A 16,736-nucleotide genomic window follows, 5' to 3' on the forward strand; every position below is an offset into this window, starting at 1 on the left:
TTAATCTCAAATTTGTTTTTAAAAACTGTAGTCATTTTAACTAAAGGGGATTTAACTAAAGGGGGCATTCTTCCCCATTCCAACCCTACCCAAAATCCTGATGTCAAAGATGCCAAGGTTTCAGGCTACATGGACTCGGTTCCCAAATCCCACCAAAGTAATAATCAGATCATTTGTATGGGTTTATATGTTAGGAATAGATTAAATTATTTTGCTTAGTTACTTAACCAATTCAATCTTTGTGTGACTTTAACTCTATTATTGTTGGATTTGCTTATGGGTATATTAAAAGTCCTTAAAACTGCTGGGGGAAAAGCATGGGGTAAGGGACAGAAAAAAATGATTAAAAGTAAAGGAAATATATACACTCCATACCTAGAACACCCACTTGTCTCACAAGCATTTGGAGCTGTTGTATCTCTAATCCATAGTACAGACTTTCGTTAAGATAGAATCTCCAGGTTTTTGTCTTAAAAAAAAAAATCTTTGGAGTGGGGAGAAGAGATTTAAATTATGGAAATATACATTTTGCAATCTGAAAATAATTTGGTTTTTTTGTAAGTTTAAAAAAAAACATTCAAGAGGTTCACAAACTATTGAAATCCATACACGATACCAATCCCAGGGTATATAATGAAAGTACTTTATCAATCTGCTACTACTGTAACGCTGAAACTAACGAATACATTTTCAGTTTCTGAAATCATATGATAGCGACTGTGTATAAGGCATAAAAGGAAAAGGTAATATGATTTACAACAAAGCAAGATTTTCCCATTTAAAAAATACACAACATGAATTGTTTTCAATTTTTCATACAGATACTGGTGGCACACAGTGTCTTCACAACATCTACAGCAGTTTGTTCTGTAACACCAAATCTAATGTGTCAGGTATAGATGAGTAGCTTTGGAATCAAGTTTTAGGGGACTATTCATGCTTACTCATTGCCTCTTCCCGTATTACATACTCAGAAAGGGATGTTGAAGTCGCTGTGAATAAAAAACAGCTCAATATGCAGCAGCAGTGAAAAAGGAAAACAGGACATTAGGAACTATTAGCAAAGGGATAGAAAATATAATAATGCCACTATGTAAACCCATGGTGCACCCACACCTTGAAAACTGGGTCCAGTTCTGGTTGCCCTATCTCAAAATAGATATAGTGGAACTGGAAAAGGTTCAGAGAAGGACAAAGATGATCAAAGGTACAGAACTGCTTCCATATGAGGAAAGATGAAAAATATTAGGTCAGTCCAACTTAGTAAAGAGATGACTAGGGGTGGGAGGGTGTAAAATTGAGGCCCATAGAATTATGAATGGTGGAGGGGGGGAAAGTGTAATTTACCCTTTTCCAGAATACAAAAATCAGAGATTACTTCATGAAATTAATAGGCAGCAGGTTTAATACCAAAAAAAAAGAGGTAGTATTTTTTTCACATAACTCACTCATTGCCATGGAATGTTGTGATGGCCCAAAGTATAACTGGGTTTAAAAAAAAAAGAACTAAAGTTCATGGAGGATAGGTCCATCAATGGCTATTAGCCAACATGGTCAGGAATGCAACCCCATTTTCAGAAGCAACCCTAAACCTCTGGCTGCCAGGGAAAGACAGGAGTGGATTGCTCCAACCTCCTTGCTCTGTATACTCCCTGTGAAGCTCTGGTACAGACCACTGTCAGAGACAGGATACTGGGCTGGACAGACCATTAGTCTAAACCAGGGGTTCTCAAACTGGCAGTCGGAACCCCTCAGGGGGTCACAAGGTTATTACATGGGGGATCGTAAGCTGTCAGCCTCCACTCCAAACCCCGCTTTGCCTCCCGCATTTATAATGGTGTTAAATATATTAAAAAGTGTTTTTCATTTATATGGGGGGGGGGGTAGCACTCAGAGGCTTGCTATGTGAAAGGGGTCACCAGTAGAAAAGTTTGAGAACCACTGGTCTAAACCAATATAGCAGTTCTTATGTAGTCTTTTTATATGCCCAGGCCTCTTCTGCTTTTCTCTAGAGTTTTTAGTAGGAAATTTTAGTAGGGGTTGCTGAGTAGCTAATTGATGTGAAGGATATAATGTATATGCATATGTGTACTTGGAAAGGGGGATGACTAGAAGCCTCTCTCTCTCCCCTCAACCTCCCTTTCCTTTTGTGTATCTAAAAGTAGTATTGTGTACTTTGGATGTAGCATCATATTATGTGTTGGCTTATTCAAGAGCATGTCAGTGTGAAAAACAATGTAAGATTTTAAGTTAGAGATACCACCACATCATGTAGTCCTCACTCAAAAGAGTAGTTTTCTTGACTTCAGATGGAGCATTACTTAGTCCCATTGGCTTCACTGAGGCCTGGTCTACACTAGGCGTTTATGTCGAAGTTAGCGCCGTTACATCGAATTAACCCTGCACCCGTCCACACCGCGAAGCTATTTAGTTCGACATAGAGGTCTCTTAAATTCGACTTCTGTACTCCTCCCCGACGGGGGAGTAGCGCTAAATTCGACATGGTCATGTCGAATTAGGCTAGGTGTGGATGGAAATCGACGCTAATAGCTCTGGGAGCTATCCCAGAGTGCACCACTCTGTTGACGCTCTGGACAGCAGTCCGAGCTCGGATGCTCTGACCAGCCACACAGGAAAAGCCCCGGGAAAATTTGAATTCCTTTTCCTGTCTGGGCAGTTTGAATCTCATTTCCTGTCTGGACATCGTGGCGAGCTCAGCAGCACTGGCAACGATGCAGAGCTCTCCAGCAGTGATGGCCGTGCAATCTCAGAATAGAAAGAGGGCCCCAGCATGGACTGATCGGGAAGTCTTGGATCTGATCGCTGTGTGGGGCGATGAGTCCGTGCTTTCCAAGCTGCGATCCAAAAGACGGAATGCAAAGATTTACGAGAAGATCTCTAAAGACATGTCAGAGAGAGGATACAGCCGGGATGCAACGCAGTGCCGCGTGAAAATCAAGGAGCTGAGACAAGGCTACCAGAAGACCAAAGAGGCAAACGGACGCTCTGGATCCCATCCCCAGACATCCCGTTTCTACGAGGCACTGCATTCCATCCTAGGTGCGGCTGCCACCACTACCCCACCACTGACCGTGGACTCTGAGGATGGGATATTGTCCATGGCCGGTTCCTCGGACATGTTAGCGGACGGGGAAGATGAGGAAGGAGATGAGGAGGACGAGGCAATCGACAGCGCTCACAACGCTGATTTCCCCGACAGCCAGGATCTCTTCATCACCCTTACAGAGATCCCCTACCAACCGTCCCCAGCCGTTAACCCGGACACAGAATCTGGGGAAGGATCAGCCAGTAAGTGTTTTAAACATCTAAACATTTATTTTTAACAGAACAGGAATATTAAGAATAACAACAATGGGTTTCTCATGATTAGTTTGCCCTAAGCGCTTAACGTTTCAGTCCTGGGCAGTGCAACTATTGAAAAAAAATCTAACAATGTCCGGTTTAGCATGATTGTTCTGCCCAAGCCGCTCTACTGTTTAGTCCCTGCCAGTGCAGCTACAGTAAAATGCGGTCTATATGTCCGGGGATAGAGCAGAAATCCTCTGGGACATCTTGAGGAAGCTCTCCTGGAGGTAATTGGAAAGCCGTTGCATCAGGTTCCTGGGGAGAGCGGCCTTATTGGGTCCTCCGTAGTATGAAACGTTTCCGTGCCACGAGACAATCAAGTACTCAGGGATCATTGCCCTGCAGAGCAGGGCGGCATACGGCCCTGGTCTTTCGAGGCTTTCTCGAAGCATTCTTTCTTTCTCACTGTCTGAGATCCTCATCAGGGTGATGTCGCTCATTGTGACCTGCTTTGAATTAGGTAGGGGAATGTTAGTGTTGGGACTGCTTGCCCGTTCCTTTACAGAACTGTAACCGCTGCTTTGCAGCCACGCAGTGGAGGCGGGAGAGGGGCAGCATAAAGGGAACTTTCCCGGGGACAGCTGCGAGGGGGTGGGACAGGGGCAGAGTTCCTGCTTGCCGGATTGCTGGCAGCAGGGACTGGCATTGCTTTCAATGTGAAAGGAGGCCAGTGCTACTATTAAAGTTTTAAGCTACCACAAGTCTACGGCTTACCATGTCTGCCTGCTACACAAATTCCAGTGTCCTGCCCCGCTTCTCAGATCTGCAGTGCAAGACCCCAGGCACTGAATGCGAAGGCCGAGAATTCGACCTTGTCCTGAGCGCATGTGATAGGTGCTGTGCATGGTCTTGTTCACAGAGAAAGACTATGTTCTTTGTTCACAACTACATTTATCTTTCTGAGGAATTCACTCCCTTTTTCCCATTCCCACAGCCACATCTGCGACTGTCTCACAACCTAGCCTGGCATCACACTCCCAGAGGCTAGCGCAGATTAGGCGTAGGAAGAAGAGGACACAAGAGGACATGTTCTCGGAACTTATGGGCTGCTCCCGAGCCCAGGCAGCACAGCAGACCCAGTGGCGGGAGAACTTGTCCCAAATGCACCAAGCACACATGGAACGGGAGGAGAGGTGGCGGCAGGAAGACCAGCAGGCGACTCAAACGCTGCTTGGACTAATGAGGGAGCAAACGGACACGCTCCGGCGCCTTGTGGATGTTCTGCAGGAACGGAGGCAGGAGGACAGAGCCCCGCTGCAGTCTATCTGTAACCGCCCTCCCCCGCCACCAAGTCCCATACCCCCCTCACCCAAAGTGCAAAGAAGGAGGGGCGGCAGAGTCCGTGCAAACTCTCACTCCACCCTTGCAGACAGCTCTAGTAGTAGAAGGCTCTCATTCCCCAAAATTTGACAAGTTCTTTCCTTCCCGCCTCACACAAGCCCCCGTCCAAGTTTCACCTCCCAGTTTCATGTGTAGTTGCTAATAAAAAATACGTTTCTGTTAATTACTGTTTCCATCATGTTCTTTTGGAGGAGGGGGGAAGGAGGGGGAAGGAGGGTTGGTAATTGGACAGGACAGTCACCTTTAGCAGGGTACATAGGCGGGGGCAGGTCCAGCAGCAGGGCACATACACAGTGCAGTCACTAGTTACCCTGGTCAGTCTGGGAGGTGGTTTTCATGTTCTGTGGTGGGGGGTGGGTTGCTCTGTGACTTTGTGGAGGGGGAGGGCAGTTACAGATCTTATGCGGCGGTCCTTATCCTGGATCACAGAGCCACGCAGCAGGGGATCTGTAACCGTCCTCCCCCTGCCACAAAGTCACATAGCCCCCCCATACACACAGTCCCGATCAGGAGGGGTGACAGGCTCCGTTGAAACAACCAGTCCGCCACAGCGGAGCCTGTCAATCCTGGAGTTTAGAAGCGTCATTTGCGTCACTACACTACACCCGTTCCCCACCACAGTCTGCATCCCAGGTTTAAAACATTCCTGCGAAAACAGTAATAAAGAAAACGGTGTTCATTAACAAAGTAGAAGTGATTTTATTTCTAAACGTGTGTTGGAAGGGGGTGAAGGGGGTATGTAACTGGAGAGGATAGTCAACATTAACTGGGTAAAGAAACGGGGGCAGGTTCAGCTTCTCTGTACACAAACTTAAAAGTCACAGGTTACCCTGCTCACTCAGGAACCTAGCTTTCAAAGCCTCCCGGATGCACAGCGCATCCCGCTGGGCTCTTCTAATCACCCGGCTGTCTGGCTGGGCGTAATCAGAAGCCAGGCTATTTGCCTCAACCTCCCACCCAGCCATAAAGGTCTCCCCCTTGCTCTCACAGAGATTGTGGAGCACACAGCAAGCTGCTATAACAATGGGGATATTGGTTTCGCTGAGATCACAGCGAGTCAGTAAGCTTCTCCATCTCCCCTTGAGACGTCCAAAAGCACACTCCACCACCATTCTGCACTTGCTCAGCCGGTAGTTGAAGAGTTTTTTTTCACTGTCCAGGGCGCCAGTATAGGGCTTCATGAGCCAGGGCATTAGCGGGTAGGCTGGGTCCCCGAGGATGACTATAGGCATCTCCACATCCCCAAGAGTTATTTTGTGGTCCGGGAAGTACCTTCCTGCAGCCGTCTAACTAGACCAGAGTTCCTGAAAACACGAGCGTCATGAACCTTGCCTGGCCATCCGATGTAGATGTTCGTAAAACGTCCCCTGTGGTCCATCAGTGCTTGCAGCACCATGGAAAAGTAGCCCTTTCTGTTAATGTACTGGCTGGCCTGGTGGTCCGGTGCCAGGATAGGGATGTGAGTTCCATCTATGGCCCCACCGCAGTTTGGGAATCCCATCGCTGCGAAGCCATCTATGATCACCTCCACGTTTCCCAGGGTCACTACCTTTGACAGCAGTACATCAACGATTGCCTTGGCTACTTGCATCACAACAACCCCCACGGTAGATTTGCCCACGCCAAAGTGGTTCGCGACTGACCGGTAGCTGTCTGGCATTGCAAGCTTCCAGAGGGCTATGGCCACTCGCTTCTGGACAGTCAGGGCTGCTCGCATCCGGGTGTCATTGCGCTTCAGGGCAGGGGACAGCAACTCACAAAGTTCAAGGAAAGTTCCCTTCCGCATGCGAAAGTTTCGCAGCCACTGGGATTCATCCCAGACCTGCAGCACTATGCGGTCCCACCAGTCAGTGCTTGTTTCCCGGGCCCAGAATCGCCGTTCCACAACATCCACATGACCCATTGCCACCGTGATGTCCTCAGCACTGGGTCCCGTGCTTTCTGACAGGTCTGTGCTACTCTCAGACTTCAGGCCCTCACCGCAGTGCCGTAGCCTCCTCGCCTGACTGATCTGCGTCTGCCTCAGGGAAAGGTGGATGATAAGCTGCGAGGCGTTGAGAACGGCCACAACTGCAGCGATGGTCGCAGCGGGCTCCATGCTCGCAGTGCTGTGGCATCCACGCTCTCACTGACTAGAAAAGTGCGCGAACTGATTTCCCGCCGGCGCTTTCAGGGAGGGAGGGCGGGAGTGATGGACGGATGACGACAGTTACCCAAAAGCACCCTCGACACATTTTTTTACCCAGAAGGCATTGGCGGCTCCACCCAGAATTCCAATGGGCAGCGGGGACTGCGGGAACTATGGGATAGCTGCCCACAGTGCACCGCTTCCAATGTCAACGCTTTCCCCGTTAGTGTGGACTCACAAAGTCGAATTACTGTCCTTAGTGTGGACACACACGTTTGAATTTGCAATATCGATTCCAAAAATTTGATTTAAGTAAAATCGAACTACTCTCGTAGTGTAGACATACCCTGAGACTGCATCAATAAAGGATGTAGAATCTATCCTGTAGGAAAAAGCAGAGATTTGAAAATTTCAAGGTATGTATCTATACTGAGTATAGAGTTTGGGTAAGCTGGTGATGTGTGTAATTTTAGCTTTCACTTACCATATAAATTAAAATCACCCAGAGAGACTTTGTTTTAATGCCTCTAATGTCTAGTTGCATATTTTGGAAGGGAAGATTTTTCAACTTGCCTGCAGCTACTCTTCATCTTAAATCTTTGCCCTTTTTCTGAAATTTGTGCTTTTTTTTTTAAGATGAAACCATCATTAATTTTAATGGAATTCCACTGATGGACCTATGTATCTTTCTGGATATAGCAACACTCCTGAAAAGTCACATTACAGGCTGTAGAGGAGAACTGTAAAAGAATATCCCATTACTTGAAATGGGTAAAGAGCAAGTTTCAACTCAGCAGCAAGGCTAAAAGTTGGGCTCACTATGCAGAGGATAAGCAGTATGGATAGTCATTTCATTTATTTATGCTGGAAATGTTTACAGACATTGGTGATCATGTTTATGTTAGAATCAGAGAATAATCCCAAATATATTAACAATTTTTGTCACTATTTAGCTTTATTAACCACCTATTTATAATTCTAGACATTGATAGGGAAGGAAAGAAGAAACATAAAACCAATAAGCTGCAGATTTTTCCCTGCATCGCAGCACCACAATCTGATAATGGTTAATTGAATGGACTTTGCTAAAACAGAGTAATGCATACCATTTTTAAATATTCTGAATGGCCAGAGTTTTTCCTTTAAACCAGTCATGATAAAACATGACATGTATGAGGGTTAAGTTATGTGAAAAGCAATAAAGGAAATATAAAATGCTTTGAATCAGCAGTGTATTCTCACTAGGGATATATCCTATCACCTCTGTTCTTCCTAGCAGCTGTGCTTTTAGAATTGAGAACTGCAACAACACATGGTAAGAAATCTGAAATAACTTGGAATGAAGAATAATTATTAACAGATGTTGACTCTGCTGTTTACATTGTCTAGTCACTTGTTACCTATGCAAAGTGACAAAAATCATGGATCACAAAGCTATCAGGATTTCTCAGTTGTAGTGTAAGCCCAAATAAGTGGGTGATGATGGAGTTTTGTGGGTGAGGGAAGGTGAGACTAGCAACTGGAAGACTGTAATTGTTGATGGATTTTTTTTTTTTACAAATAATTCCTATTGTTGAGTTAGGAATCAAAATACTCAAAAACCAGTGGGAGAACACTTTAACCTGTCTGGTCATTCAGTGACAGACCTGCGGGTGGCTATATTACAACAGAAAAACTTCAAAAACAGACTCCAACGAGAAACTGCTGAGCTAGAATTGATATGCAAACTAGACACAATCAACTCCGGTTTGAATAAAGACTGGGAATGGCTGAGCCATTACAAACATTGAATCTATCTCCCCTTGTAAGTATTCTCACACTTGTTATCTAACTGTCTGTACTGAGCTAGCTTGATTATCACTTCAAAAGTTTGTTTTCTCTTAATTAATTGGCCTCTCAGAGGTGGTAAGACAACTCCCACCTGTTTATGCTCTCTGTCTGTGTGTATATATATCTCCTCAATATATGTTCCATTCTATATGCATCCGAAGAAGTGGGCTGTAGTCCATGAAAGCTTATGCTCTAATAAATTTGTTAGTCTCTAAGGTGCCACAAGTCCTCCTGTTCTTCTTTTTGCGGATACAGACTAACACGGCTGCTACTCTGAAACTTATTGTTGAGTTAACATCCTTCACCTTTGTATTAAATATAGCCTGCCAAAAAAGCTTTTGGGAGTTATATGTTCTGTGCAGCTTGAGACTTTCCACGTATAATGAGGTTAAATGGCATGCTTAATAGAAGACAATTGGGTGAAATCCTGAAGGTATAAAATAAGCATAGGTCCCACCATCTTTTATCTGTGCAAATCCTCTACATCACTGCCAAGCATGTGCTTAACATTGTACCTTTGAAACGTTTTCAGTTGCACAAAATAGCAAAAGAAATGTTTGCCAATGTAGGTTCTAGTTTGGTGGAATGAAAGTTCTCTTTCTGGGCACACTGAGATTTCAGTGAATTGTCCATCTCCATGAAGAAGACAAATTAAGGTTAGTAATATAACCTGAGCTTGGTGAACATGATTTTGATCTGATTTGTAAGTAGCCAAAACACATGCAAGAGATTCATTTTCCTGCTCATCCTCCTGAAGTGGGGAGGAAAATGAGGAACATGTCCATGTCTCTGTTACAATGACGCAAAGAAATGGGAGACTGACTTGGGCAGGGGGGCAAGCTGAAAAAGCAAAAATGAGGAGAATAAGGAACAAAAGGGATTAAAGGTACACATATGCACAAAAAGAAAGATTCCAAAACATTCAGCAAGCAATGCTAGTTACAACATACAGCTGCTACAAAAGAATACTAATAGTTCCTAGATATTAAACAACAGAAACACTGTCTGATATTCTGTTTGACTAAGTGTAGTTAAAGAGAAGAGAAAGGAATAAGGGATGTCTGAGAATGAACATGTTCTACAGTGGGAAGAATATGTCCACAGTATACTACAGATTTAATGAACTTTTTGAACTGATAAAGATCAGATCCTCATCTGAAGTTTACTCAACTCCTTAGACCAACCCCACAAGACCCCTTGAATTTTCCCTCCAACTTTTCACCAGTACATGTAGCAATCCTGACTCAGTTCCCTCAGCCTGAACCCTTCCAGCTCTGAACATGCTCCCCTTAAACTTAAAAGGACCACAGAACCCCACCCCCTCTTCCTAATCAGAAATGTATATGGGGCAAGAGGATTGCATCTCATGCCTGAAACTCTCTGTTGGGATCTGGGGCTTCCAGAAGTGTTCCAGAAAGCACTGCCTCCTCGTCTGACCCTGGAAAAGTCCTGTAACTTAATGAGACTGAAAGACATCTCCAGGCAAAGTAGAAATGCCCAAACCTGCTAACACTCTGAGAGTATTTCAGCAGAGATGAAAGGCCTATGGGGGAGGGGGAATAGGAGGGAAGAAAGAAAGGAAAGGTGCAGGGTAATGGGTGCTTGTCTGAATTTCTAAACTTTGCTGTGTAGGCTGTGGTTATTCCTTTGTCTTTCAGAACTGATTCAGCCATCCTTAGAAAGTATATGGATGTTGTAGGGAGTTCCCCCCTTTGCCAACAGCACTTACACAGTATATAACAAGAACAGAACATCATCTTTAGTAAAGATAGAACAGTTATAATTAGCCATCAGAGCAGTTACAAGAATACATACTTGTACTTGTCAATTCTTATTGTTCACTGTGCTCTCTAATGTGTTACATACACACTTTAATACCATTTGTGTCTTTTTCTCAACCCTTGGGTCATCTTGCACCAAACAGATCTACAGTGCTCTATTTAACTCATCTAAAAACATCCCACTACTTGATAGCCAATATGCACAAATTCACTGTCATTACAAAATTGTGTTGTTCTTGTGTTTCCAGATACAAAGATTAAAATTACTTTCGGAAACTATACAAATCTAGGGGTGCAGGTTATCTCTACTTCTCCAGGAACCTTGAACAGTAGGGGTTGGTTAAGATGAATTAGCTATCTACTAAACACCTCTAGAGCAGTGTTTCCCAAACTTGGAATGCTGCTTGTGTAGGGAAAGCCCCTGGCAGTCCGGGCCGGTTTGTTTACTGCCGCGTTCGCAGGTCCGCCGATCGCGGCTCCCACTGGCCCCGGTTCGCTGCTCCAGGCCAAAGGGAGCTGCTGGAAGTGGCACAGGCCGAGGGACATCCCATCCCGTCCTGTCAGAGGCTCTCCCTACACAAGCAGCATTCCAGGTTTGGGAAACACTGCTCTAGAGAGATACCACCCCCTGGGGTGTATAGAGACCCCACTTGCCTATACTAATTCATACTAGATTTTCTAGAGACCAACAGACAAAGAAAGCGCCTTTGGTATAAAAAGATGATATTTAAACTGACTTGGGGCCTTCTTTCTGATCCAGCAAACAGAGAGCATGTTCTGACCAAGGTCCCCAGCCCTTACAGTAGGGTTGGAAAGTTTTTGAGCTACTAGAACCCAAAAAGATTGATGGGTGATCTCTGGTAAGCTTTTAGCATGCATATAGGAACTCTTATTGTTTTGTTTTATTTTTAATGCTTTTACCTTAAGAATAAATATGCTCGCTTAGAGATATGTGATAACATAACTGCTGACAATGCACTGTTTGTAGCCCTCAGAGACAAAGCAAAGTACAGGTGCTGGTCTGTAGGCAGAATGGCTTGCTGGGAATATCACAGTATAACCAGGGAACCATGCAGCCTTAAAACCCCTGGTCAGGAGGGTGACAGATGTGGGTCTCCACACAAGAGAGGTGATGACTGGAAGCTGGAAACCTTAAGTGGGTGCTCTCAAGGGACCATGGCAGGGGAATACAGGTGCAGTTACCTGAAAGTGGCATATCATTCATACTGCTTTTGAGGTCCTCATCTAAATAACTCTGAGTACTTTAATCTTTAGAATTGAAAGGCACAGAGAAAATAAGTCAATTAAAAGTGAAGAGGGTGTCTATTGTCTCTTCTCCCTCAATGGGGAAACAAAATGAATATCTGAGGTAAGCACTTTGGCACTTTGAGTACAGAAGGTGGGGGCCCGCAAGGATTGTAAAAATTAATACTGGCCACTCCAGGCTTGTATTAAACTCCCAAGGTTACAGCTTTTCTCTGACCTTGGCTTGGTAAACACCTTGGACCCAGGAAGGAGCACTTGGGAATTCCTCCCTGTGGGGTTCCCTCAAGCACTTTCCCCTCTTGGGAAATGCTGAGAAGAAACAAAGGAAATTAGCGGTTGCCACCAGCTAATTAAACAACATATGCACAAACCTCTTAGGACACCATAAATCCAATCCTGTTCTTTAAAAAGGTAAATTTTATTAAAAACAAAAAGTAAGGAAATAAATCTGGAACTTAGGCTTTTGTTAGATTTTAAAGGAGCAATTCCAAAAAGTAAGTTCCAAAAATAGCTTTCTTGGGGGTTAGTTTAAAGGTTACAAGCAAACAAAAGCATCTGGGGTTAGCACAGAGGAGATCCACAAGCCAAAATAAAAAAATAAACCTGATCACATCTATCTAAACATGTCCTGCCTTCTAATGATTCCTTCTTGGTATGGAAGATAATTTTTCATACCTGGTTCAAACCTTACACAGCATTCATGCTTATAGCATTGCTGCTCTGTGTCCCTGCAGCCCAGAGAGAACAACAGACAAAGGGAAAGTTTCTTTCCCAATTTTAAAAAGTTCTACCTTCCCATTGGCTCTTGGTCAGGTGCCCACTTCCTTTTCTTTTACCTGTGGGCTTGTTAACCCTTCACAGTAAAACAAGTGGAGAACAGCTACTAAGAGGAATTTTCTAGCTAACTGGCTGGCTGGGTGTCCATAAAAGGGAGCTACCCTCACTTCATTTATCACACTTCCTTTCTCTACTTTGTCTAATTGGACTGTAAGTTGTTTGAGCTATAACGGGGGTCGGCAACGTTTGGCACACAGCGGGAAGAGGCGCGGGCGAGGGATGTGCTGGCTGCAGCTTCCTGCAGCCCCCATTGGCCCGGGACGGCGAACCACAGCCAGTGGGGGCTGTGATCGGCCGAACCTGCCGTGTCAGCAGGTAAATAAACTTACCCTGGTGAGCCACGTGCCAAATGTTGCCGACCCCTGACCTATAAGCTAGAGCTAGTTAGGGTTTTTTTGTTGACAAAATATATTTTTTTTATCAGAAAGTTCCAATTCATCAAACTCACAATTGTTTGCCATTGACTGTTCCAATGTGATGGCGGGGGGAGAGACATTAAAAGTCTCAAGTTCTTGCTAGACAGCATAACAGTTTCCAGCTGAGCTCTACTTTAAACTGCTTTGTACAGTGCCTAGTTTTATGGGGCCTCCATATTTCCACTACACACAATTGTAATATTGTTTTTTTTTTTCTCATTGGGTCATCTTGCACCAAACAATAATACAAATGAATAATAAGTGAAATCCCACACCTGAAATACAACGGATGTTCAAGTATGACTTACTGAGTCAGTCAAATTTTTGAACTGGTGAATACTTCAAATTTCTTATAATTAAACCAAGGGACCATATTTTTCAAATCTTATTTATCTGAGTAATCCTTACTCAAACAAGTAGTCTGACTTCAGTGGGATTAGTCATGTAAGTAAGGGTTAGAAGGTTTAAGACCATTATTTTCCAGAATTGTTTGCCTTTTCAATACATATACTGTATTGGTTGACAAAGTAAAGGAAACATGCACTGAATATTAGTACAGAATTCTGGCAAAAAGTAAGTGCATTTTAGCATGGCTAAAATCTAAGTATCTAAAAGCTAGTGTGGAACCCCGGTAAATAATTGTTGCCACAGATATGTTTGTGTGGGACTGTGTCTGTGTGTGTGTGTGTGTGTGTCTCTCTCTCTTTTGCTCTCTGTTTACAATTAAGACTGCATCTGAATTCTGCCTGCACTGTCAAATGTTGCATAAGGCATGAACAAGGCTCCGTGTTAAGACATTCAGATATAAGAATTCACAAATACTGCTATACTATTGGAGCATAGAAATCTACACTAGATAAATTTCAAATTGTTTATTAGGGGAAATCTCTGCCCTCAGATCAGAATGACTCATCTAAGCTCTGGCATCCTTCCTTCCTTTCTGGGTGCTTTATGTATACTTGGAGAACCACGTTTTGGTGAAACCGTGTTATATTGAACTTGCTTTGATCCACCAGAGAGTGCAGCCCCTCCCCCCCCCCAAGCACTGCTTTACCGCGTTATATTCGAACTTGTGTTATATTGGGTCACATTATATCGGGGTAGAGGTGTATTAGAGTTGAGATTCTCTGTGAATCTGAGAGGTTAAAAAAAAAATCAGATTTACCATCTAAACTCACTCTTTTCACGTATACAACATTTTAAATAAAAGCAAAAGTTTCTTTCCACTCTCCATTGCAAATATCTTATCTGCTTATTGTAACAAAAATGATGGCGTATTAGCAATTCCATCTTTAATGGATTTAATAGGAGATGAGAAGATGGCTCTGTATATCAAACAGGATCCCATTTGGGCTTCACCTTTTTATCTATTGGTTTTATCCATGGTTTTAATGAAAATATTAGTAGAGGTACCTTCTCATTTAAGTGCCGTAAAATTAACTGGGCCAAAGTCTGCTTTTAGATACACTAGTGTAAACCCTTTGACTTCAGTGGGATTAGGCAGGTATAAATGAGGGGAGGATTAGGCCCAGTGTATAAACCAGTGCAACACAGCTATAAAATGTCTTACTTTCCTTCTGGTATCTAGTCCAGATATATGATAAGAGCCTGCTACTGCTGCCAGCGAATTTACCCTGCACGTTAGAAGTCTGTTCTGTGGTAATGAGGGTCACAGGTTCAAATTCTGCAACAACATGAGAGTAACCAAGGAAAAGAGAGAGAATAGCCAATAAAATGAAGACTTCCCATTAAACATTAAACTAGAGGACCTCATTCACTAAGCCTATACACCTCCACCCATTAGCACACGCCTTTGTCATTACCACAACTATCATAACTCTGGTCCCCTCAATTCACAACTAGAAATCTGTTCACCCAAGCAGTGGTGTACATTTTTAGTAACGACTCAAAATTCAATTTTCATAAGCTGCACAGTGAACCAGTTACTCAGAAAATACTCTGTTAACAAATTTTGTTTAAAAAAATGTTAGCCACCAATGAACAATTGGACTGTAACTGATTAAAAATTGCCTCATATGAAATATCACACATTAGGCCACCAATTTTTAAATAAAACTAGGAATTAATGCCCCATTTTTGAATGTAGTGATACCTACATACACAGCAATGAGGACAACCACACAGTAAATGCATTTTTAGTAATTTCCACCTGAAACAGAAGTTGTCAGGATTATTTGTTGCAGAAAGAATGGAAAAGAGTAAACATACTGATGAGTATTATACTGCATGACTTTACATGTAAAAATGTAACTAAGACCGTATCTTTTTCATCTTTTAGTTCTAACATCTTGGTTTTCGTAAAGCTTAAAAATACATTTCAACATTTGAGGCAAAGTTGGTATTTACATCCCACTTGGCATCTAATGAAATGTATTTCTGTCTGTTTAAAACCGAACATCTGGAATTGGCATGGGTGTTGTGATGGCCAAAGGTATAACTGGGTTCAAAAAAGAACCAGATAAGTTTGTGGAAGATAGGTCCATCAACTGCTATCAGACAAGGTAGTCAGGGATGTACCCCATGCTCAGGGCAACCCTGACCCTCTGACTACCAGAAGCCGGGAGTGGAAGACTGGCAGATAACCCTATAATTGCCCTGTTCTGTACACTCCCCCGAAGCTCTGGTATGGACCACCATCATAGACAGCATACTTAACAAGATGGACGATGGTCTGACAGAGTGTGGCAGCCCTAATGTTCTCTCAAATAAAAAGTAGTTTTTAAGGAGGCAGGAACATATATTTTAAAAAAAGCGGATATAATCAATTTCTTACTGCACAATAAATTAATCAAAATTACTTGTATTCATTAATAATTTGCAAACAGGAAAAATGATTCACACTAAAAAAAGCAGCGTAAGGCTAAAATTTCATTATTTAATGAATCTTCTAGTGATAATGTGCTGGTCTGAGACTCTTTCAAGTGCCAAATGTTGACTGTGCATCCATTGAATTTACTGGAAGTGGTATAGGGAACACTGCTCTTGGAGGCATTTTCCCTCAGACAGATGCCACTGGTAAAATCCTGGCCTAATATATCAGAGTTTTGTCATTGATTTCAGTGGGGACTGTATTTCACCATATGTCTTTTGAAACACTTGTCAAGCATTAACTATCACACCCAACTAAAAGGTGCAAAAGGGAAGGAAGTCTAGGATCACTTCTATTAACCTTTGCTATTCACCTTAGTGGAGTCTAATTTCAAAGCCATTATGCCTCTCCTGAACGCAGGGGTCATATCTGTGTCCAGCAGAACTGGTCAATAGTTAAAAATATTGAACAAATTTTGAAATAAGGGGAAAGAAAAACAGAAAATATGTCAATTAATTGTAATTATTTTTTTCCAGAAATGTCGCTCTGTTTTTTACCAGTTATACAACTGGCTGGATGTTTTTATTTCCTCTACTCCATTTTTTTTAACTAGCTCTTGTACCCAGCTGTTAAGAGGGGCAAAGGAGAAGATTCCTTGTACCACATCCTCCCAGTGCACCCTTGCTAAGGTGAATATCATCCTGCCCTTAGTGTTTGTACAACATTTTTGAAAGTATGAAGGTGCTATGAAATTTCTTAGGATACTGATGAAAGATAACCTATGCAGTGCATTGCCTAGGGTAACGATACAAGTCCTGTAGAGTGGTAGCTTTAGTTTTAAGGGCAAGATTGTGAGTGCAAGAAACCCTCTTCATCCGCTGTATTACCTCTCATGGTAATGCTTCTTGTGCTTTCTGCATTCTGGGACTGGTGGTATATGT

General features: G+C 43.1%; 1 protein-coding gene across 1 annotated transcript; it reads left to right on the top strand.

The window, feature by feature from the left end:
* The first annotated feature begins 2,537 nt into the window (after positions 1 to 2,537).
* Positions 2,538 to 4,870, top strand: LOC135983912 (uncharacterized). Its single transcript, XM_065597660.1, has 2 exons — positions 2,538 to 3,309; positions 4,301 to 4,870. The coding sequence occupies exons 1-2, from the start codon at positions 2,733 to 2,735 to the stop codon at positions 4,774 to 4,776; spliced, it is 1,053 nt and encodes a 350-aa protein (XP_065453732.1). The 5' UTR covers positions 2,538 to 2,732; the 3' UTR covers positions 4,777 to 4,870.
* Positions 4,871 to 16,736: the final 11,866 nt, after the last annotated feature.

Source organism: Chrysemys picta, chromosome 1 (assembly GCF_011386835.1).
Source record: "Chrysemys picta bellii isolate R12L10 chromosome 1, ASM1138683v2, whole genome shotgun sequence".
Taxonomy (NCBI): domain Eukaryota; kingdom Metazoa; phylum Chordata; order Testudines; family Emydidae; genus Chrysemys; species Chrysemys picta.

Coding starts and splice junctions, on each gene's coding strand:
- LOC135983912 (XM_065597660.1), top strand. CDS start 2,733: ATGCAGAGCTCTCCAGCAGTGATGGCCGTGCAATCTCAGAATAGAAAG. Junction 3,310..4,300: donor ATCTGGGGAAGGATCAGCCA/GTAAGTGTTTTA, acceptor CCATTCCCACAG/CCACATCTGCGACTGTCTCA.